General features: G+C 44.1%; 1 protein-coding gene across 1 annotated transcript in view; it reads left to right on the top strand.

The window, feature by feature from the left end:
• MMD (monocyte to macrophage differentiation associated) overlaps positions 1-24896 on the top strand; it is a 74110-nt gene that overhangs the window by 31540 nt on the left and 17674 nt on the right. The window contains exon 2 of the mRNA XM_088475114.1: positions 1000-1081. Coding sequence (XP_088331240.1) covers positions 1000-1081 — 82 coding nt within the window. The remainder of the gene's footprint in view (positions 1-999; positions 1082-24896) is intronic.

Genomic DNA, 24896 nt, shown 5'->3' with positions numbered 1-24896 from the left:
CAGAATGCAGTCAATATACTATAATGCTGAGCTGTTAGTCTTAGGAGAAAGAGACAATCATATTATCTTGTGAGACCTCGCTAAGCACAGCATCACATCACAGAACCAAACACCGCAAGAGCTACCACCCTGTTCTATTTAAAGTCTTTCCTCCTTAGTTTTGCTTGTTGACTGACCTTGGCATCCAGCTCACAAGGTTATTTTTCTATGAAAACAAATATTTTTTTATTTGAAATCACTGGCTCCTAACTATTGGAAAAATGTGTCAAGAGTATGTGACCAATGCAACAAGAACCCAGTAATATTGCCTGCTCTATTAATAAATTAGATTACTCTCTCGTTCAGATGAGTTGTTTCTGTGTCTGGCAATTATAATTATCATAGCAACAATTTGTTCCATCCCTTGGAGTCTAGGATTTGATGTTTTTGTTGGATGTAAGGAAAGCGCCTCATATGCAACAATGGATTATTAATGCAAGACTAATGGCGCACTAGACGATTAAATTGAACGATAATGATATCATTGCACATCGTTTAAAAAAAATGTCTAAAACGACCAGCGATGCGCTCTCCCGCTGGTCGTTTAGACATCTATCATCGGGCAAACATGCTGGACAACTTGACGATAACGTCAGGTTCAGCATGTTTGCAGATGATTGATGAGCCTGCACTGAAAGAGCAAACGACTGCACGATTACAATGTTGTAATCGTTCAATTGTTTTCATGTCTTTAAGTGGATGTGTGCCATACGACACCTTAATCTCCTGATTTAATTCCTTGTTTATTTAAAAAACGTATTTTGATATTTAAAATGTATTATGAATTATGTTTATGTATATAATGTTCCCATATGCCGTTTGTGTTTAGGAGCAATTTGCCATTTTACTTCACAGTGTTTTCTTTTGAAGAAAAAAATGAGGTGATTGATGCATGTATAAAGCCTGGCACCTAGCTTGCACCTTCAGTTTGTGAAATTCATTATTTCTTCTTTTTGACAGATTCATGAACCACAGAGCGCCAGCAAACAGCCGCTACAAACCAACGTGCTACGAACATGCAGCCAACTGCTACACACATGCAGTAAGTTAACGTTCCTCCAAGGACCTGGCAACTCGCACAATTCTTATTGCTGTCAGGATTCCACCTACAGTATAAGAGGGAAATGTAGAAAGTGCATTCTCTAGGAGGTAGAGTGAGGTAATCAGGGGCTGCTAACCCTATAAGAGAGGTACAATGAGACAAATAGTGACCGAAGCGCTTACTGGTCCCATAGTATGCGTGGGTTGTATTGTTCTGAACAAATAGAGGGATAATCCGTTTTGGATGTCAACATTTTTGTTCTATAAATACTAAACAAGAAAGCAATGTAGGAAAGTAAATTTGTCAATAATGGGGTAGTGGGTGTAGCTGAAGTGGTGATGATATGTGTGTGTGTATATATATATATATATATATATATATATATATAATATTCCCATTCACCTTCTCACTGTGGGGAGCAAACCTGCAGATAATGGCAGGGATGTGCTGAACGTGAAAAAGTCGTAAACTCTCCCGAAAATGCAGTTTTCAGGGGTTTTACAGCTTTCCCCAAATGTACTAAGCAGCTTCGTCCCAATGGTTAATGCCACCTTCAGGTGGGCTTCATTTCAGGACGCTCCCCCTTGGGAGGGATCCGATCGTGGCCTTCTGCACATGCGCAGAAGGACGCCCGAAGGAGTTACACCCAGAAGTTCCTCTGCCCAGCAGCATTGCAAAGGACAGCTCTTATCAGGAGAATTGTCCTTGGCGATATTCTTGGTACATACCGCGGTAATGAACCGCGTTATTTACCCGAAGACAGGTGGGATGTACCACATTTGCTAATGCGCCCCGCCCAATGTCTTCCTGTATGGCCTAGGATCTTGTCTTGCACAACCACAATACCTGTGTTGTAATTGTCCTATCTGAAAACTCCTTGTTTCTTTCAATAAAACATTTTCCTTTTAAAGAATAAGGCTTGGTAAAAGGTGGGAGCGCAATGTTAAACTATATGACCCTGTGCTGCCTTCTCTAAGGTAATATGCAGCACATATTCTATATGGGCCATGGTGCAGAGAGAATTTCTTCCCTCTAAGGGCCATATTCAATTAGATGCGAAAAGTCCGTTGCCGGACTTTTGGCCGACATCGGAGGTTTTAGGTGCGAAAAAGTATTGCGCTCGTCCCGAAGTATCTCCGTATTCAATTCCAAATCAGCGAAAACGGGCCCCGGTGAAAGAAGTGAGCGAAAAGTTCTGTCATTTTTAGGGAAATCAGCCTGACACCCCTCTAAAGATGCTGTGACATAGGGGTTCACTATGGGTACTCCCGAATAGCCCTGCTGAAGGTATTTTGGGTCTTTAAATGGTCTCAATAGGTGCTGTTTAGCGTCTTTGAAAAAGTGATGAAGAACAGCATTTAGCAAGTTGTTTTTTTTTTTGAAAAATTAATACTCCCAGCAAATTTGGGGTACATGAAAATGGGTGCAAGCATATTTTAAAGTAGCTAATGTGAACTTTTAAAAATCGTGAAAATCCACCTGCCGCAACCACCTGCAATAAAAAAAACACCTGTGGCATACTTGGGGACCCCTCCTGAGTCTATTTTGCTAATTTAGAAGTTTGTCCCCCAACTTTGTTTTTTTTTTTTTTTTCACCCCCAAAACGGAAGTACTCTTTTGGGGGGTCCTGGGTAACTTTTTGAAACAGTTTACCTTTTGGGGGACAGTCCGAGGGGTGCTGGGTGGGTGCTGGAAGTATGTACCCCAAAACCCCAATTCTGAACTTTTTTCCGACACCTATTCGGAAGAATTGAATACGGGGATAAGTCCAGATTGGCAAAAATTATGTCATTGGCGAAAAAGTATAACGGCTTTTTGCTGGCATCCCGATATGTGCGCCATCAGCGCGCGGGGAAAAATGGGCGTGGTCACTTAAAAATGGGGCGTGTCAACATGACACACCCCTTTATTTTCGCGCTGAACATTCCTATCCATATGCACCTTAACCCCAGTAGTACCCCTTATACAGTACCCCCAGTATGCAGTTGTGGTCCCTCTTTTGCAGGCCCATAGTACTGCCCCTTATACAGTATCCCCAGTAGTGGTCCCCCTTATACAGCCCCCAATTAGTTCCCCTTACTCAGTGACCCCAGTAGTGGTCCCCCCAAATGCAGTGCCCTATGTAGTGTTCCCCCTTATGCAGCTCCCTAAGTAGCAGTCCCCACAATGCAGGGCACCCAGTAGTGGTATCCTCTTATGCAGTGCCCTTTATATAGTGCCCCCAGCAGTAGTCCTCCCCCCATGCATGTTTCCCAGTAGTGGTTCCCCTTATGCAGGCACCCAGTAGTGATCCCCCCTATCTAGTGCCCCCTGTAGTGGTCCCCGCAGTGCCCCTAGCAGTAAGCCCCTTATATAGTGCCCCCAGCAGTAGTCCCCCCCCCTCCCATGCAGTACCCCCAGTAGTGGTCCCCCTGATGCAGGCTCCCAGTAGTGACCCCCCCCCCTATCCAGTGGTCCCTGTAGTGGTACTTCCTGTTATTGCCCCCAGTTGTGGTCCCCCCAGTGCAGTGCCCTGATTAAGTGTACCCTGTAATAGCCCCCCCAGTAGAGGTCCTCCCAATAATGGTGCCCCCAGTAATAGCCCCCCCCAGTAGAGGTCCTCCTAATAATGGTGCCCCCAGTAATAGCCCCCCCCCCAGTAGAGGTCCTCCCAATAATGGTGCCCCCCCCCAGTAGAGGTCCTCCCAATAATGGTGCCCCCAGTAATAGCCCCCCCCCAGTAGAGGTCCTTCTAATAATGGTGCCCCCAGTAATAGCCTCCCCCCAGTAGAGGTCCTTCTAATAATGGTGCCCCCAGTAATAGCCCCCCCAGTAGAGGTCCTCCTAATAATGGTGCCCCCAGTAATAGCCCCCCCCAGTAGAGGTCCTCCTAATAATGGTGCCCCCAGTAATAGCCCCCCCCAGTAGAGGTCCTCCCAATAATGGTGCTCCCAGTAATAGCCCCCCCCCCAGTAGAGGTCCTCCTAATAATGGTGCCCCCAGTAGTAGCCACCCCCACGTCGTGCCCCCACCCCAGTAGAGGTCCCCCCAGTGGTAGCCACCCCCGTTGTGCCCCCAGTAGTGCTGACAGGTTTTTAAAAATATATATATAAAAACATACTTACCTGACTCCACGCTGCTGCTGCTCCTCCAGTCCGCAACGCCGCTCCCGCCGCCCGCCAGTCCTCCCGGGCTGGCGCGCTCAGCATAATGGGACAGACGTCATGATGTCTGTTCCATTACCCACTGCAGGAGCCGGACGGGTGCTGCAGCAGTCAATGAGTGTCTATCTGACTCTCATTGGCTGCTGTTTAACACCCGCATCGCCGCCAGCGCTGGCGGCGATGCGTGTGTTATGCACAGCCTGAGCCCGCCTCCTGGCAGGTGTGCAGCTCAGGACCGGCGCTGGAAGCCTAGCGCCGGTCCTGTGTAAATGTGTAGCGCTGACCGCACTCATTGCGGTCGGCGCTACACTGGTGGCTAACTAGGGCGGGCCGGACCGTGGCGCCCAGGGCAAGCACCCCGCTCGCCCTGCCCTAGTTACACCACTGTTTGTTCCATTTGTTCCTCCTCTTTAAGCTGTTTCTCTCCCTCTGTCTCTCAATCCCCACTCTAATCACTTACCTCACTTTCTGTTGCTTCTCTTTCTGTTTTCTTTCTTTCCTCCCTTCACTTTCCTTTTGTCTGGTTTCTCTCTTTTCTTTTTTCTGTAGTGCAGTGGGGTCGCAGCTGCGATCTGGCAGGTATGTCCCTGCAGCCCGGGATCTAGGGCAGTCTGCAGTTTAGCTGCTTAGTCAAAAGCTTGATGCCTGCATTTGCATATCAAATTAATCAGTACAGTCTTGTGAAGCTGTTTTGTCATATTGCATTGAGACTAAGACGCACATTGGAGCGAAAAAAAATGCAAAAAAGACGCACTGTGCAAACTGATTCACACGGAACCTGGCGCCCGAGAAGGGCTGTTTTACGCAAGTGCGCCAATAGTGTAAAAGGGCACATTTGTACTTCTCCAATGAATGATCTTTAGAAATAAACAGTAGAAAGAAACCCTGTTCTTCCAAGTCACTTGATGTTGTTGTGTTTTTGTTTTGTTTTCTTCCCTTTGGCTTAAAAACCCCAGCTAATCTAACGTGTTCACATCACAGCTAGGAAGAACATTTAGTAATTGCAGAGAGCATTTCAAGTCCTCGCTATTATTGCTAAAAGGTTCCTTCTCCTAGCTAAGTACTGTAAATAATTAAACAAGACTTGCACGCATCATTTCATTTATATCTAGTAAACACTCCGTAATAATGATACATGTTGTTGTGCAGCCTCTGTTGTACATTTTATTGTCCAAACTGTTCACAAGTTTTGAAATTAATAATATTGTTAGCAGGTAGAATCTTTGTGCAGTCTGTACTCCTTATTCCAAATTCTGCAACACAAAGGAGTCTCCATACCACTCGAGAAATGGTTTCAAAAGAACCAATGGCTCTTGAATGAATAACTTTGCAGCTGTCTGCCGCACATGTAGAAGTACATCCTTCAATTGCAATAGCTAGATCATCCATAATTGCATCCGTCTTTTGCAGTGGCAGCTCCTAACCTTCTTGAGGAGGGGGGCTGCCACGTTTTGCTGCTTTCCATAATTACTAAATTGCCCGTGTCTTGCTGCCTGCCTGGTCCATTGAGTATGCTGTGACCGGCTCATGAGCATATTCGCCAGCAAGTCGGCGCTCGCGCACAAGCCCAGCTTCTAGGGCCTGCATCAGCTGCAAACCCTAGGAGCCAGGTACAGCTGACAGCAAGACATGGAAGTGGTTTCCAACTGGAAGCACGCTCTCCGTTACTTGTGTTCCAGACTGGCAGTCCCAGGAGGAGAAAACACCTGTCCCTGGGACTGTCTGTTCTGTGTGTGATTATCAGATGGTGCTTACCATTGGGAAGTCACTGCCAGTGTAGCCAGTGCACACGAACTGCAACTGGCTGATAAAATCCACCACTGGACACTTTTGGTAGCTTCCATACTCCGTACATAATTAAACTGCCACCACCACATATTACTAAGTGATACTCTTCAACCCAGTAAGCACTGCTAATGTATTGTAGGTAAGCCTATCTATTGCTTATATAAAGTTTTATATAGGTCAAGTAACTTTTTACACTGTATTAAATATCTTCACCATGCTATCTATCCTATGCCTTTGCTGTCAGAAGATCTCTATTAACTTCTCTATTAATGGTCACGTAGAAGTGCAAAAGCCAAATTTATATTGATTAATTTGTAGTCTCCTAGGTAACAAATTATATTTATATAGTGGTGGATTCATACGTGGGGGCATGGTTAAACATATTAATGAATATCCCATACTAATATCAGCCTCCTGTTCACCAGTTTGTGTTTGTGGGTATTTTCCAATACATTTTAACAGCTGCAATAGAAGGTCCAAATACATTGAAGTTATGCATTTAAAAGAATTTCAGGTATAGAATAAATCTAATGCTATTGTACACTAAATTTCACACATCCCTCGACACTCCCCTCCCTTATTAGAATAAATCTATACTCCCAAAGGGACTTGAAGACCTGCTCTTCCTTGCATCATACAATAGTTTTTTTAGCTATATTCAAGATATTTTCTCTATGTACTGGCCTATTGCAGACACCAGTGTTCTGCTCCTTCTGTATGGAGGTCAACACCTGAAACTGTTCCCACTGGATGAATAAGTGGCGGTGTAGTGTCAAATTGGTAACAGAATGGACTTAAATGTTATATGTAGTAGGCGGATGACAGCGGAAGATGGCTGTACTTTATATCCGTTCTGTGCACTGGCTCTCACTTAAGGGGAGATGTATCAAACCTTCGAGAGATAAAGTGGAATAGTTGCCCATAGCAACTAATCAACTTCTGACTGTCGTTTTATACTGTGTTCGATAAATGATAGCTAGAAGCTTATTAGTTATATGCAATTACTCCACTTTATCTCTCTCGAAGGCTCGATACATCTCCCCCACAGATTTTCTCACAGATTCTAAAGTTGTAAAAAAAAAAAGTTTTATTTGTTCAGTTAGAGTAAGTGGGTGTAGCCGGTGTTCTCCTTAATGGGGAGATGTATCAAACATTTGAGAGAGCTGGAGTGATGAAGTTGCCCATAGCAACCAATCAGCTTATAGCTCTCAGTTTATATAGCACATTCTATAAAAAGATAGAAGCTGATTGATGAATTATTTTGGTGGATATGTTATGCTGGTCATTCGCCGGTTATGATGTATATGCAATGAATGGAAATAGTGTATACAAATGCAGATCTCAAAACCACATCTATATTTATGTTTTACACTGTTTGTGTAGCTGTTTCAATCATCCATTTACAGATTATTTTGGTGGGGTGAAAGATAATTAATAATAAGCAGTAGGAGACAATCCATTCTGTTTGCCGTGAGCAATTGGCACAATTAGGTTTGACTCACCCAACATTCTGTGCTCTTGTAGAGCAAGACTTTCGTGTATAGAAGTGACAGATGTAGGTGTCTGCATAACGTCTCCATGATGTGTCAGTACATAAACAGTACAAGTCAGTACTGCAGTTTGCATTCCTAAAAATAACACTGCAAATGACTTCTTCACATGTGTCATGATCTCCAAGTCAAAAGAAAAGTGAAGCAATAGCATGTTTGATGAGTAGTCCGGTGGCTAGGAGCTCCTGCCATTCCTATCAATGATGACATCATACTGTATTTGTGAACAGTACAAGTTAAAGCTGGTAACAACATACGTATAATGTATGCAGTCCGGAGATTGAGCAGATTATAGTGAGATGTTATAGTGGAATCGGTATGATTTACCGCCGGACCCATGGAAATCCTGATCGTGTCCAGGTAAGTATATACTAACTAACCTATTTCTACCCCCTAACCCTAACCCTCCATTAGGGGTGCCTAACCCTAACCTTCCCCCCCAGTGCCTAACCCTAATCCCCCCTTCCCCGCCGGTGCCCCGGGGGTGCCTAACGCTAACCCACCCTTCCCCTAGCCTAAACCTAACCTCCCGGGGGGGTGCCTAACCCTAAATCCCCCCCGGGAACCCTAAACCTAGCCCTGCCCTCCCACCCCCCACCCGCGGCTATCTGCGCTCAGCGTCCCTTCGATCGGGATGCCGGGCATCAGTCTCCCGGCGTATGTCTAATGACAGGCGTCAGCATGTCTTTAGACCCTTGCTGGGATATGACCGTAGGGAAGCCGGCTGTCGGGATTAGGTCCGCAGGCTTCCCGACTGCATACCGTTCTCATGGGTACTATATTCACCCAGTAAAATGTATTGAGTACAGTAACATTTTGAAAGTTTACATGAAAGATTGTGTCCTAAATAAAGCAAAATTGGAGGAACAGCAGTGCCTGGTGGTGTTGAAATTGTAGTTTCCTTAGCACAAACACACTTACTTGCACTTTTGTAAAAGCACATCTGAACACTTATATACCAATTACAATACACACACCTTCTCACATCTTGTGGTAGTCACAATGAAGCTGCCTCTCAGTACAGTACATACATTAGGAAGCAGGAAGGAAAGGCTGGTAGTTGTTGTCAAACGGCTTTAGCTTCTTTCAAACTGACTTCTAGAATGTTTAATGTTTTACAAATAGTAATAAGAGCTTTGTAATTGTAAGTAACAGGTAATAAAATATTAAGTATTGTCATGTTTACATAACCAGGTTATATGATGTCATCAACCTCATAACGTGCACAACCCTGGTAACTTATTCTTGTGGGTGTATATATAGAAAAGAACACACATGATATCCAGCTGTGGTCAGTAACAGAGGTTTGTTGCAGACAATTAACTAACAGTGATGTCAAAGTGTCAAAATATTTGAGTGCACAATTTGCCACATCTTTCTGTGGATGGTATTTGTCAGCTGATCACCCAACAGAGTTGCCATATTAGCCAATAAAAAGAGTTTGCAGGGGGTTAAGGAACATGTTAGAACTTGGCAATATTAGCCCAAATGTGATTAATTGCATCTCCGTAACGTTGCCTTTGCCAACCAGAAAAGTTGTGACCATGCAAGAAGGATCCATCCTTTTGTGCTGTTGTCTCCATGTCCTCACCCTACCATCTACATGGTGTAGTTGAAAATGTGGTTTGTTAGATCACATGACCCGTTTTCAATCATCTACCGTCTAAAGCTGGCCACACACTAGACCAACTTACATCCAACCAGCCAACTAGTTGATTGGTTGGAATGAAAATCTGGTAACGGATGGGAGTAACTGATGATCAGCAATTTGCTCCTAAATGCCAGAAAACAGATGAAAATGGTCATCAGACAAGTTTGTTAAATGTTTGATCTAAACAATTTGTTCAAACAACAGTTTTTGTCCATTTTCCTGTGTTTGGGAGCAAATTGCTGATGGTCATTTGCTTTCATACCTTACCAGATTGTCATTCCAACCAATCAACAAGTTGGCTGGTTGAACAGATAATCTTTAGATGTGTGGCCAGCTTAAGTCCTGTCACTGAGCAAACTGGAGACATTTCACCTTGTTGGCAGCCGATATCAGTGTAGCAATGACAGGCCTTCTGCTTCTGTAGCCCATACTGTGTATATGTGTGTGTGTGTGTGTATATATGTATGTATATATGTATACATATGAGGCAAAACGTCATCATCCCGCCTTCCGGATCTCGCAGGTTTTGGATCCTATATAAGGTACCTGCGTCGGCGCCATTTTCTCACTCGGCTGTGGACAGTGAAGAGGGAGGGTGGGAGTTAGGGCTGGCTGGGCTGTGTAGTGTAGTGTTGTGCTGTGCTGTGCTGCGCTGCTGTTGTCCTTAGGGGCTGTGTCCACTACTTCAAAGTCCATAGGGGCTGGCTGGACTGTGTTGTGCAGTCAGTTGTCCATAGGGGCTGTGTCCACTCCAAAGTCCTGTGCAGTGTCCCAGTCCTAAAGGGGTGCTGTAGTGTTGTCCAGTGGGTGCTCTGTCCATCAGGGGTGCTCCCCCCCAAGTGCAAAAAAAAAAAATATTTTTTCTGTGTTTGTGAATTGTGTGCACTGTGGCTACACGTGCATCAACAAAGGAGCAGCGCCAAGCGTGCGCCTGTGTCCTATAAGTAAAGGGCCGGCTGGCTCATTTCTTAAAGCGTGGTGTAACCCACAAAGTGCACTAGTCTCCAGCAAAAATAAAAAAATATTTTCTGTGTTTGTGTGCGCCTTAGCCGCACGTATATATCAAATCAATATAACATAAATGGAGGACCAAACTTTTTCCGATAAAAATAAAATAGGGAAAGATCAAGAACCACTTCCTCCTAGTGCTGAAGCTGCTGCCACTAGTCATGACATAGACGATAACATGCCATCAACGTCATCTGCCAAGGCCGATGCCCAATGTCATAGTAGAGGGCACATACAATCCCAAATGACAAAGTTCAGGAAAATGACCTTAAAAAAAAACATTTAAATCATCTGGAGAGAAACGTAAACTTGCCAATATGCCATTTATGACACGTAGTGGCAAGGAACGGCTAAGGTCTTTCCCTATGTTCATGACTAGTGGTTCAGCTTCACATGACGATGGAAGCCCTCCTCCCGCTAAAAACAAACGAGTTAAGCTGGCAAAAGCACAGCGAAGAACTGTGCGTTCTAAGAAGATATCACAAATCCCCAAGGAGAGTCCAAGTGTGGTGGCGGTTGCGATGCCTGACCTTCCCAGCACTGGACGGGAAGAGGTGGCTCTTTCCACCATTTGCACGCCCCCTGCAAGTGCTGAAAGGAGCACCCACAGTCCACTTGCTGATATGCAAATTGAAGATGTCACTGTTGAAGTACAACAGGATGAGGATACTGGTGTAGCTGGCGCTGAGGAGGAAGTTGGCGAGGAGGATTCTGATGGTGATGTGGTTTGTTTAAATCAGGCTCCGGGGGAGACAGTTGTTGTCCGTGGGATGAAAAAGCCCATCACGGTCATGCCTGGGCAGAAGACCAAACATTCCACCTCTTTGGTCTGGCAATATTTCTATCCAAATCCGGACAACAACTGTCTTGCCATATGTACCATATGTAAAGGTGAAATAAGTAGCGGTAGGGACGTTAACCACCTAGGAACATCCTCCCTTATACGGCACCTGCAGCGCGTTCATAAAAAGTTACTGTCAAGTTCAGAAACTTTGGCTAAGACCGTAAGCAGTCCAGGGACACCTAAATCCCGTTGTCCTGTTGTATCCAAGCGCCTGCAAACCACACCGTCAACTCCCTCCTCGTCAATTTCCTCCTTAGTCAGGATCGGAAGTAGTTCTGCAGGCCATGTCTCTGGCATGACTGACTCTCCTATCCGGGATTCCTTCGGAGGATCCTGCATTGCTATGCCTACTGCTGTTGCTGCTGCTGGGAGTCGTTCATCATCCCAGAGAGGAAGTTGGAACACCACTACTTTTACTAAACAATTGACCCTCCAACAGTTCTTAGCGAGGAGGATGAAGTACGACAGAGTCATCCTGAAGCAAAACGTTTAACTGAGGCCTTGACTGCTATGTTGGTGTTAGACGTGCGTCCGGTATCCATCATTAGTGCAGTGGGATTTAGACAATTGATGGAGGTAGTGTGTCCCCGGTTCCAAATACCGTCTAGATTCCACTTCACTAGGCAGGCGATACCGAGACTGTACAGAAACGTCAGAAAAAGTGTCCTCAGTGTCCTGAAAAATGCGGTTGTACCCAATGTCCACTTAACCACGGACATGTGGACAAGTGGAACAGGGCAGACTAAGGACTATATGACTGTGACAGCCCACTGGGTAGATGTATCACCTTACGCAGCAACAACAGCAGCGTCACCAGTAGCAGCATCTCAGAAACGCCAGCTCGTTCCAAGGCAGGCTACGCTGTGTATTACCAGTTTCAGTAAGAGGCACACCGCCGACAACCTCTTAGAGAAACTGAGGGAGATCATCGCCCAGTGGCTTACCCCACTTAGACTCTCCTGGGGATTTGTGATATCTGACAACGCCACCAATATTGTGCGGGCATTACATCTGGGCAAATTCCAGCACGTCCCATGTTTTGCTCACACAATAAACTTGGTGGTGCAGAATGTTCTGAAAAGCGACAGGAGCGTGCAGGAGACGCTTTGGGTGGCCCGAAAAATTTCTGGCCACTTTCGCCATTCAGCGACTGCGTGCCGAAGACTGGAGCACCAGCAAACACTCTTGAACCTGCCCCGCCATCACCTGAAGCAAGAGGTTGTGACGCTGTGGAACTCAACCCTCTATATGTTTCAGAGGATGGAGGAGCTGCAAAAGGCCATTCAAGCCTATACATCCACCTATGACATAGGCAAAGGAGGGGGTATGCACCTGACTCAAGCGCAGCGGAGAATGATTTCCGTGTTGTGCAAGGTTCTCCAACCCTTCGAACTTGCCACACGTGAAGTCAGTTCAGACACTGCCAGCTTGAGTCAGGTCATTCCCCTCATCAGGCTTTTGCAGAAGCAGCTGGAGAAAGTGAAGGAGGAGCTAAGACGGAGCGATTCCGCTCGGCATGTGGGACTTGTGGATGAAGCCCTTCATTCGCTTTGCCAGGATTCCAGGGTGGTCAATCTGTTGAAATCAGACCACTACATTTTGGCCACTGTGCTCGATCCTAGGTTTAAAGCCTATGTAGTGTCTCTCTTTCCGGCCGACACAAGTCTGCAGAGGTGCAAAGACCTGCTGGTGAAAACACTGTCAGCTGAAGCGGAACGTGACACGTCAACAGCTCCTTCTTCATTTTCTCCCGCAACTGGGGCTGCCAGGAAAAAACTTAGGTATCCTAAGCAACCCGCTGGCGGTGATGCAGGGCAGGCAGGACCAAGTTTGGACATCTGGTCCGGACTGAAGGACCTGGCAACAATTTCTGACATATCTACTGTCACTGCATATGATACTGTCACCATTGACAGAATGGTGGAGGATTACATCGGTGACAGCATCCAAGTAGGCAAATCAGACAGTCCGTACCTGTACTGGCAGGAAAAAGAGGCAATTTGGAGGCCCCTGTACAAACTGGCTCTATTTTACCTGAGTTGCCTCCCCTCCAGTGTGTACTCCATTTAGTGCAGCCGGGATCCTTGTCAGCGAAAGGCATAGGAGGCTGCTTCCACAAAATGTGGAGAAGATGATGTTCATAAAAATGAATTATCAACTCTTCCAGGGAGACCAGCCTCCAGAACGTACAGAGGGACCTGTGGTGGTGGATTCCAGCAGGGACGAGTTAATAGTCTGTGAGGATGAGGATGTACACAACACTGAATAGGGTGAGGAATCAGTGGATGAGGACGACATCTTGCCTCCGTAGAGCCAGTTTGTGCAGGGACAGATTAATTGCCAGCTTGTTTTGTGGGGGCCCAAACGAACCAATCATTTCAGCCACAGTCATGTGGCAGACCCTGGCGCTGAAATGATTGGTTTGTTAAAGTGTGCATGTCCTGTTTATACAACATAAGGGTGGGTGGGAGGGCCCAAGGACAATTCCATCTTGCACCTCTTTTTTTTCTTTGCATTATGTACTGTTTGGGGCCTAGTTTTTCAAACTGCCATCCTGTCTGCCACTGCAATGTCACTCCTAGATGGACCACGTGTTTGTGCCGCCCACTCGTGTCGCTTAGTATAGCCTTTTGGACATAATAACACTATTGTGAGGTGTTCAGAATAGACTGGAAATGAGTGGAAATTAAGGTTATTGAGGTTAATAATAGCATAGGAGCAGAAAAACCAACACATTCTGTGATTTTAGCTGTTTATTCTTCTTTAAAAAAAAATACAGATCCAAAACACAAAACACGGACGGGTGGTTTTGGCAAAACCAGTCCAGATCCAAAACACGAAGAAAGATCCATATCCAAAACCAAAACACAAAACACAAAAAGTGGCCGGTGCACACCCCTACTTTAAATATGGCACCAAATATAAGCACCTCAGTGTCTCCATTATTAGGATAGAGGCCTTATTATTTGTACAAACTGATAACATCACTGTCATTTTTTGGACATTTATAATTGTTTATATCAAGTTGTAGGAGAAATATATATTTTGCAAGTGACAGCCTAACCAGAGAAAATAGATGAAAGCTCTTCTGTTATCTGACCTGGCAGCAAGAGGTTCATGAAAAGGGCATTAGCTGCAGACCGAGGTAGACATCCATCTGGAGGTTAATGCAATAAGAATTGATTGATCGCATGGTCTGGGAAATATTGTAGTTCTCAGCAACCAATCACACATGTGCTTACTTTAATGTTGCCTGATATAAACTTAATGTGGTTAAATGGGTTACAGGATGTTTGAGTTTTGTTAAGCACACTAAACATAAGCAGCATCTTAAAGCTGCAGGACCACCTATAACAATGTTGCTAAAATGCCCCTTTGTGTATGTGTATTGCCCCTTGTGATTGGTCCTCTTGCTCACACACACTTTGCTGCTGTTTAAAGACTGTCAACTAAGCTTAATTGGTATAGTGCAACTGTAAAGCAGGTTACATTTTTTTCTTTATTTATTGCATTACTACATAATGTATTGGCAATCTTTTCACCCAGTAAAGACCATTTTCTTTAGAATGCTTTGGTCTTTCCCAGGTAGACTTCCCCCAGCCCATGCAGGGGTATAGCAAGCTACCCAGGAGCAAGCATTATAGTCTGACTTCTTTTCCTATTTAAGTTGTATAAAATAACCATGATATTGATTGCGCAAAATATAAAATGCAGCCGTCAAGGGGAAAGGAAGACTCTCCACAAATCTTCAAATAATATACATAAACGACCAAATATCCCCTCAAAATGGCACAAATAAAGAGATGTAGATAAGTCCTTATATAGGTTCCTTAAATATGTATTACTTCTCCAGAGTCAAGTGAGAATATTTCAAGCTCTAGAAATCCAATTATTTTCCTCTCAAATGCAGTCCTCAATTGCTCAAAAAAAGAACAAATAACATAGTGCAATGTTGCAAACAAAAAAATGCAAAATGTATACTAACATTGCACTCACATATAAACAGATAGAAAAGGCATATAACCACAGGGGTATCAAATAGCTCCTTCATCAAACACCTTTACCCTTCCAGATCGATTTGGGCTGGAGGTTCAGGGTCCCAAGATCAGGCTTGCCTACCGTCCCGATTTGGCCAGGTGCCTCCCAAATATCGAGTGCCGCTCCTGGCCCCCTGGAAAAGCAGGCAAGCCTCCCGGCAGCCGCCAACCCATCCAGCCCCTCCACACTAGTGATAGAAACCCCCGCAGCAGAATGGGGGGGTGATGCGATTCGCACTGAATCGCGTCATCGTGGCCCTGCCCCCTGCTTCACAATGTCTTTAATTTTGCCCCCAATACGTAGTCACTGCCCGGCCACGCCCCCCACTGTACACCGGCATTCAGCTCCCTCCCGGAAGGAGGGAGCTGAATGTCGGCAAGTATGCCCAAGATTCTCCCTCCTCCTTTGGATATTAACAATGGCAGCAGTGAGTCCCCACTCGATAGTGATCACTAGGCTTAAAGCTTTTCGGACCTTAAGTCCTTCCTCAGAAGCATGGTGATATTCTGCACAATCTTACAAGAAGTTCCGTTTTCCACACCGTTGCTCAGCGCACATGGTCAGAAATGACGTCATTACTAAAAGCCGGAATCGGAAGTCACTCCTGCGTTCCACCATAACGGAGTCCGGAACCGGAAGTGTCATGCGTACCAGCATGCGTTTCGGTTAGTATCCAGACATGAAATATAGAAAGCCGGAACCGGAAATATGTTGTGTGTTCCAGCTGATATCCGTATAGGGAGCACGATCCAAAAGTGGAACATAAAAAAATAAATATATATATATATATTAGGGATGTGCAGGCTCTGATAGGTTCGAGTTTGCACGTGGAGTTCGGATTTTTCCCTCCAAAAAAACGGAACTCAGAAAGAGGCAAAACGTCATCTTACATGGACGAACATCATCATTCCTAAGTCCAGGAATGATGTTCGTCCATGTAAGATGACGTTTTGCTTCTTTCTGAGTTCCGTTTTTTTGGAGGGAAAAATCCGAACTCCACGTGCAAACTCGAACCTATCCGAGCCTGCACATCCCTAATATATATATATATATATATATATATATATATATATATGTATGTATGTGTGTATGTATATATATATATATATATATATATATATATATTTATTTATTTTTATATTCCACTTCGGAGAAATATGGATTTAAATGGACACCGTTACAAAATGGATTATAAACCAATTGGAAAATTATATACTCTTTTTACTTTGCGTCTTATAAGTGAAGGATATCGACTATTGGAGGTTTTTGGATCATGCTTCCTATGCTTCCTCTCCGGATATCAGCTGGAACGCACTACATTTTTCCGGTTCTGGGTTTCTATAATTCATCGTTAATAACCAAAGGAGGAGGGAGAATCTTGGGACTCTGAACTTCCAGCCCAAATCGATCTGGGAGGGTAAAGAGCAATTTGATACCCCTGTATATACCCGTGTGGTTATATGCCTTTTATTTCTGTTTATATATGAGTGCAATGTTAGTATACATTTTGTGTTTTTTTGTTTGCAATATTGCACTATGTTATTTGTTCTTTTTTTGAGCAATTGAGGACTGCATTTGAGAGGAAAATAATTGGATTCCTAGTGCTTGAAATATTCTCACTTGACTCTGGAGAAGGAATATATATTTAAGGAACCTATAAAGGATTTTTTAAGTAAGGACTTATCTACATTTCTTTATTTGCGCCATTTTGAGGGAATATTTGGTTGTTTATGTTTCCTATTTAAGTTGTCAGGCTGCAGTGATCTTGGCCAGCTTTCTGCATAGGTGCCAGCTGTCCATGTTTTCCAGGGACGTTGTTCTTTGGTAATTTTTATACCTGAAAATATTCTACTTTTTCTATTTGTTAAAGGCATTTGTTACCATCTGTTCTTATTCTCATTGGGGCCTATTCATTAATGGCTGCATTTATTGTCACATTACTTAGCATCTGAATCGCTGCTACCTACAGAGGTAACAGATGAATTAACAGGGCAATTTATGAACATGTGATAGGCGACCTTCCTGGCAAATACGCTCTCTTAATACGAGGCAACAATACTGTATTTATTTATTTTTCATGTATCATCTTTTCATATATTGTCATTGTAATTTACTTGTCACATGTTTATAAACTCATATTGTTACTAAATCCCAGCAGCCTAATTTATTTTTTATGTATGTATGTATGTATGTGAAATATATTTATTACTATACATATTGTAATAAGATCGGGGGAGAAAATCCCTCTCCTGGGGTAGATGGACACCTCCAAACACACTGCAGCCAGGAAATAGAATTCCAGTCCAGGGTTTTCGTGCAAGCTAGATTTTATTGTTAATATAAAAACAGAAATCTAAATATAAAAACAGAAATCCTAAAAATAAATCCTACCCTAACTAAACCACATATTCCCTCTCTCAAAATGGTAGGGCCTATTGCCCTTCCCACAAACATAGGCATATGCACAGTACTTACAAGTACATCACAGTGCCTTTGAACAAGCCTCAGTGCCTGCTCTCCCCAGGTAATGACACACTCAACCAAACCCTCCCACAGCTGCAGGTACTAATCAGCCTGCTCTCAGGCTGAAAGCCGGAAAAGAAAAACCGGCCTTGTGGATGGAGCCCTCCCTTCACTCTCACATCCATACGCCCAGGACCCATTATCCGGCTTTTTCTTAAAGCCCAAACTCTCATCAAGCATAAATAAACAGACATTTCCTGGGGGTTTAAAAGAAATATGTCAGAAAACTTGGAGAAATATATTTGCCATTTAGCACTTTACCAGTGCTTCTATCACAATATATATTACTGTACGTAGTGCCTTCACTATTCAGTCTAGTGTTGGAACTATCAGATACGTAATATTTTAACTTAGAAATTCTGTTAAACTTATTCATGTTACACGAAGAAGTAAGTCATGCTCATATGTTTCTTTTCTGTCTGTACACAAAGTAAATCTCCTTTTATAATCACTAATGGATACTCTGCATGTTCAGTGTAGGCGGAATTAAAAAGCCTGTGACTCATCTAAACAATATCTGTAATTTGTTTGATGGAATGTAAACTACCAATGAGTAACGGCTTTAGTGCAATGTTTGTCCCAACTTTGTAATTATGACATGGGCAGGGTACCACGCTTATTTCTGTCCCTGAGCTGTGATGAACCTCCACTGAAGTAACTGCTAATGGTCTGCACCACAACACCTTAAATCGGTTTATTATACTCTGTCAGACGTTTTATAGTTTTATAATTCAAAGGTCAAATACATTTCAAAATACACATTGGTCTAAAATTATTTATATTGTTAATGTATGTTTTAAATGGGATTTATTGCCATTTTTGTTAGGACATCAGTACAATATTAAAGGTGATGTCCACATCTACATTTATATCAAATCGTGCTTTTAGGTGACCTTGTTGTTTGAAGGGAACTACGCGTTCTACAAGTAGTTCCATGCTCAGACGTTCATATTTTGTGTGGCAGTGTAATATGCTATAGATATGGGATTTGATATGCAGCATGAGCATTTGTTGTGTGTTAGGGCCCATAAATGCAGGGGTGTATCTAGTGATCCAAGCGCCCCTGGCAATGTAGTGGACTGGCACCCCCCCCTATGCAGTGCCCCTAATAGTAATCCCCCAGTAGTAATCCCCCCTATGCTGCATTGGCCCCAGTAGTAGCCCCCCCTATACAGTGCCCCCAGTATTGGCCACCCCCTAAATTGCCCCCAGTATTGGCCACCCCTATACAGTGCCCCCAGTAGTGGCCACCCACCCCCTAAATTGCCCCCAGTAGTGGCCACTCCTATACAGTGCCCCCCAGTAGCGGGAAACCCCCCCCATAAAGTGCCCCCCAGTAGTTGCCACCCCCTATTTCAGTGCCCCCCCCCCCTGTAGTGCTGGCTTACACACACAAACACACACACAGAACAAAAAAAAATTAAACTTACCTGATCTTCGCTCCTGACGCGACCACCGATGTCCGCTGTGAGTCCCGGCCGCTCTTCTCCTGGATGGGAGAGACGTCATGACGTATGACGTCTCTCCCATCACATGCTGCTGGGGGAGCCGGCACACGGTGCTCATTAGTGCGCTCCAGCCGGCTTCCTCCGCGGACATTTGTTAGGACATTTTTGTTAGGACATCAGTACAATATTAAAGGTGATGTCCACATCTACATTTATATCAAATCGTGCTTTTAGGTGACCTTGTTGTTTGAAGGGAACTACGCGTTCTACAAGTAGTTCCATGCTCAGACGTTCATATTTTGTGTGGCAGTGTAATATGCTATAGATATGGGATTTGATATGCAGCATGAGCATTTGTTGTGTGTTAGGGCCCATAAATGCAGGGGTGTATCTAGTGATCCAAGCGCCCCTGGCAATGTAGTGGACTGGCACCCCCCCCTATGCAGTGCCCCTAATAGTAATCCCCCAGTAGTAATCCCCCCTATGCTGCATTGGCCCCAGTAGTAGCCCCCCCTATACAGTGCCCCCAGTATTGGCCACCCCCTAAATTGCCCCCAGTATTGGCCACCCCTATACAGTGCCCCCAGTAGTGGCCACCCACCCCCTAAATTGCCCCCAGTAGTGGCCACTCCTATACAGTGCCCCCCAGTAGCGGGAAACCCCCCCCATAAAGTGCCCCCCAGTAGTTGCCACCCCCTATTTCAGTGCCCCCCCCCCTGTAGTGCTGGCTTACACACACAAACACACACACAGAACAAAAAAAAATTAAACTTACCTGATCTTCGCTCCTGACGCGACCACCGATGTCCGCTGTGAGTCCCGGCCGCTCTTCTCCTGGATGGGAGAGACGTCATGACGTATGACGTCTCTCCCATCACATGCTGCTGGGGGAGCCGGCACACGGTGCTCATTAGTGCGCTCCAGCCGGCTTCCTCCGCGGACAACGCAGCAGCAAAATGAGAGTCTGACTCTCATTAGCTGGCTGCTATTACAAACGCACAGCCGCCTTTGGTCGGCGCCCCTGGCGAGTGCCATCCTGGCCAATGGGTAGATACGCCCCTGCATAAATGAGTCGCCTGCAGCTAATCTTTGAAAATATTAACTGCACTTCACTCCTCCCACAATGAGTGGCCCCAGATGCCAGCGTTCAGTTTTTTAAAATAATTTTCTTTTTTTTTTCTATAGGTAAAATCCCTATATGTTTTGGTTGTGAAGGTAGTATAGACTTTTTGTTTCAGTTAATTGCGCTTACATGTTTTATTTTCCGGTCTTGTCCATCACTATGGTGTTGACCGTGTTGTGCATGATAGGAAAGGAAGTCCTAGGTTTGTCTTCCTTCACTGTACAGTACCGATTAGTAGCAGTTATCCTGCTGCTCAGGTGCCATAAGACATGCACTTCCAATTGCCAGAACCTTCCCCACACTTAAATGTCCACCGACTGTCCTACTACTCTGACATTTATTGCACAGTTCCTGGGCTCATTGCCCTGCGTAGCTCAGTCAGATCCCACAGTCAGATGTATTCCTGAGAATGGCCAGCCCCTTATGCTCTAACCCTCTGAGCTTTTGAATAAGCAAAGACAGGAGCAGGGGAATACCATTCTTCCCCACGTGCCATCTTGGCTGTTAGTTGCACAGCGAAGTACCATGCCTGATAATATAATAATACATCTATTGGGTTATAATGCAGAAATCTGAGTCGGATGCATCTGCATTTCAGAATGGCGGTGGCAGCCTGCTCACTTACCTTATACTAATGCGAGTATCCATGCATCTGCATGCAGAAGGCTGGCCCGCCCACTGTATTTTCCATCTGCAGCCATCATCATTAGAATTGAGACTTGAACCCACCCCATGCTGGATCAGTTCCTTATGAATGCATGGTCGTATCCTGGAAATGCCCACGTGGGGAGTTTGACTGGGACGGTATACCTGTAGAACTGTAACGCTGGTGTCCTAAGGTGAGCTCAGGGAGGACAGAAGGACAAAAGCCGGAAAGAGTGGTCCATCATCTGCCTGCTTAATCCGTAGACACCTGCCATCTCCGTCCTAGTGTGAATGCATGGACCGGCACAGACGCAGCCGACCATCACTCTCTTCAGCACATGCGCACATATCTGTGAGTGAGTTCCACCTGCATTTCCACTTGCGTCCGACTTGGAGTCAGGCCCTATATATGTATGGGCATACAGTATTGGTTGTGCTCGCTATCTGTTGGCACATGAAGCTGTATGACTACATTGAATCTGACCATACAGGCTTACATGCCATAATGCACCAGTTATGTCATCATTTAGGCTGCAATAAATCTGTATTTTTTCAGCAAAGCACGGACCAGATGTATATATTCTACTGTGCCGTCTGTGCAAAATAGATTTAATTATTTTCTGCAATGGCACGTTTGTTTCCAAGCTTCTCAAGCCATCCTACTTACTTTAGCAAATCAGCACTATAAATGAAACAGGGGGTGCTGGTGTTGCAGATTAACATAGGGCCAAGCATTATAACTACATAAGTCCTGACTACTACATTATGTGGCTCCATACTTTCCTACTCTCCTGTAATTTCCTGGAGACAATTGAACTTTGGAGGCAGTCCTCCCACATCTCACACCTGCACTGAAGTGGGCGGGCTGTGATGGCATGATTTGCTGCATTTTACAGCAGAAGGTGGGGCCATGATGACTAGATTAATGGGGCGTCTCTGTGTGAGTCACTTGCTGTGGAACGTGGGCCCCAGATCATCTTAATGCACCCACTAATCAGTACATCCTGGTTTCTCAGAGCCACTAGTGGTTACAAATGCGGAAAAGTGTGCTTTGATGTTTATTGTTTAACACATGGTTGACTCTACCCTCTAGTTTGGCTAGCTTTTGTCTAAGTTCCAGACAGTGCCAGGCTTTAAAGATTAATTCCTGGAATTTTTCATGTTGGACTTGTCCATATTTTTCAATAATAAATAATAACCAATTCTCAATAAAATGCCACATTGTCATTTTAAATGCAAGTTTACTCAATATTTCTTCTTCTCTGTGGTTTATAACTTAATATTTATTGAATAGAATTATTTATTATAGCTCTGGCGCCTCAGCTTCAGCGGATGTTCTGCACGATCATAGTGTTACTCAGAATTCTAATAATCGACTGATCTGCGGCCGAGCTGCTTCTTTGTAAGCAATCGCTTGTATTTGCGAATATACAAATCCCAGTGGCTGTGACGTGCATATTTGTGCACACACACTGCGTAAAAATTCGCAGCTGTAGCATTAGCGTACTTCACTGAATCGGACCCAATATTGTGAATTACATACATTCATACATACACTTACACCAAGGCTGTGGAGTTGGAGTCGGTATAAATGTTCTGACTCCATCTCCAAAATAAACACTTATTATAAATATCAGAGATCGCAGTAACAGGCGTTTTAATAGTGGTATAGGGGAAAGTCTGAGTACTAGTGCAGCGCTGACTGGTGCGTCCAATCAGCCTGCAGGGTGCCTATCGGGAGCAGCTAAAAGACGCTCCTACGTTGCTACAGCTGTGATCCTGCTAACCCACACTGCTAGCCAGAAGCCCCCTGCCATGGGACAGTGACAGTGCCATCGACAGAGATCTGCACTCCTAGTTACAGCCCTGGGTGCCGGAGTTGGACAGTAGTAAAATAGAGGAGTCTTAGTTGAAGGTTTGGTCTATCGGCTCCACTGCCCAGACTTACAGCAAAATGTCCCTGAAAAACTATTTTAAAATGTTATCTACTGTGTCTACTCCAAGCTTGTGGCTGAGGTGGTTTACTATCAACAGGTTTTGCTTTTCAGTTTTGCTTAAATCCTATATTTGCATAGACTGACTGTATAGTCACTGACCCATATTAATGGGAATAACTACAGCTACAGACTATAGACAAAAACACCATAGAAGGTGGAGCAGTTCCAATAAGATAGAGCACTCTCCAATTGAAAAGTCCAAAAAAAGTTTTTATTGTTTCCACATAGTTCCAATAATTATCTCCACATCACACAGAAGGAGGCCATCATGACAATTCAGTCCACTACTGCGCCAATGCAAACCACATCCAGGAAATATGTGATAACAATAAAAATCTTTTCTTGACTTTTCAATTGGGATGTGTTCTTTCTTTTTGGGCACTACAGATTGATGCACCATAGTATTATAAATGATATTGTTATAATGGAAAGCAGCCAGGAAGCCGACGGACGAAATCCCGACCGCCAGCATCCCGACTGTCTAATCCCGGCAAGGTAGTGTCCGTGTGGGGGAAGGGTTAGGTTAGGGGCTCCCGGGGGGGACTTAGGGTTAGGCACCCCCCCCCCGGAGGGTTAGGGTTAGGCTAGGGGAAGGGGGGTTAGGGTTAGGCACCTCCCCCCCAGGAGACAGAGTTAGGCTGAGGGGAAGGGGGGGTTAGTTTTAGGCACTTAGAGGGGGGTTAGGCACCCCTAAGGTAGGGTTAGGGGGGTATTAGGTTAGCGATACTTACCAAAGAGGACAATCGGGATTTTCACCTCTGCTGGGCTGCCGCTGTCGTGATTAAGACCGGCAGTAAATCATACCGATTCCGTTATAATATGCCCCTAGATATTGTCCTTGTATGTCTGGTTGATTTTTATTTAAAGATGACACTAGTGTCTGTTATTGCGTTATTGCACAGTCTATCTATTGCTCAATGTCACTTTTTGAAGTTTGCTGACTACATGCACTGTGCTCTACGCCTCTGCTGAGCAAGCCTTTTCTCCAAAACATTGCTGAGATCCACAGGTGGGTGGTTCACATCTCTTTCTCATTGTTTGCACAATGAGGAAAATGCTTTGAGAGAAATATTTTTATTTTGCTACCAGCTTTTATTTACTCCAAGGTTCTCATGGAATAGTCCATTGTATACTGTATAAAATGGAAGCTTGCTTTAGGGATGACTTACGGAACGTTTAATTTACAATTGAAGTAGGTAGAGATGACTATGCTTGTTACATATTTAACCCTCTCATTAAAAAGGACAAGACATTAAGAGCACAACATTTTGTAACATATACATTTTATAATATAATTTATATATTTTATAATAATTAGAAAATAAAACATCCAGAAAGGGGGAACACTAGGATCTATCTATGCCTAAAATTAATTGATAGAATATAATTGTTAATGTATAGGCAGAAAAGTTAGTGTTTTATACGAACCAACTCCAATTTTACATAAACAAAATGTTGTTGTTTTTTTAAATACAAATAAAATAAGAAAAAATAAAGAGAAAACAAAAAACACAAATAGATTAAAAAAAATTCTTTAAACAATTATTATTTTGCATTGTCATCCAATAATAAAATGCATTCATAAAGATATATGTAGAAAAACTCGTGAACCCTTTGATGGGACCAATTATGTTGTAATGTTCTTACAAGTTGTGAGAACCAAATTTCCTTAACATACAGTCAGGTGCATAAATATTGGGACATTGACATAATTTTCATATTTTGGCCTCTATTCACCACCACAATGGCTTTGAAATGAAACAAACAAGATGTGCTTAAACTGCAGACTTTCAGATTTCATTTGAGGGTACTTACATCCAAATCAGGTGAACGGTGTAGGAATTACAACGGTTTCTATATGTGCCTCCCACTTTTTAAGGGGCCCAAAGTAATGGGACAAACTAAACAATCCTAAATCTAACTTTCACTTTTTAATACTTTGTTGCAATACCTTTGCAGGCAATTACAGCTTGAAGTCTGGAACGCATAGACATCAATAGACGCTGGGTTTCATCCCTGGTGATGCTCTGCCAGGCCTCTTTCAAATGTCTTCAGTT

The sequence above is a fragment of the Taudactylus pleione genome, unplaced genomic scaffold, assembly GCF_031769625.1.
Source record: "Taudactylus pleione unplaced genomic scaffold, aTauple2 ptg000016l, whole genome shotgun sequence".
Taxonomy (NCBI): domain Eukaryota; kingdom Metazoa; phylum Chordata; class Amphibia; order Anura; family Myobatrachidae; genus Taudactylus; species Taudactylus pleione.
This window is presented reverse-complemented; position numbering and strand designations above follow the sequence as displayed.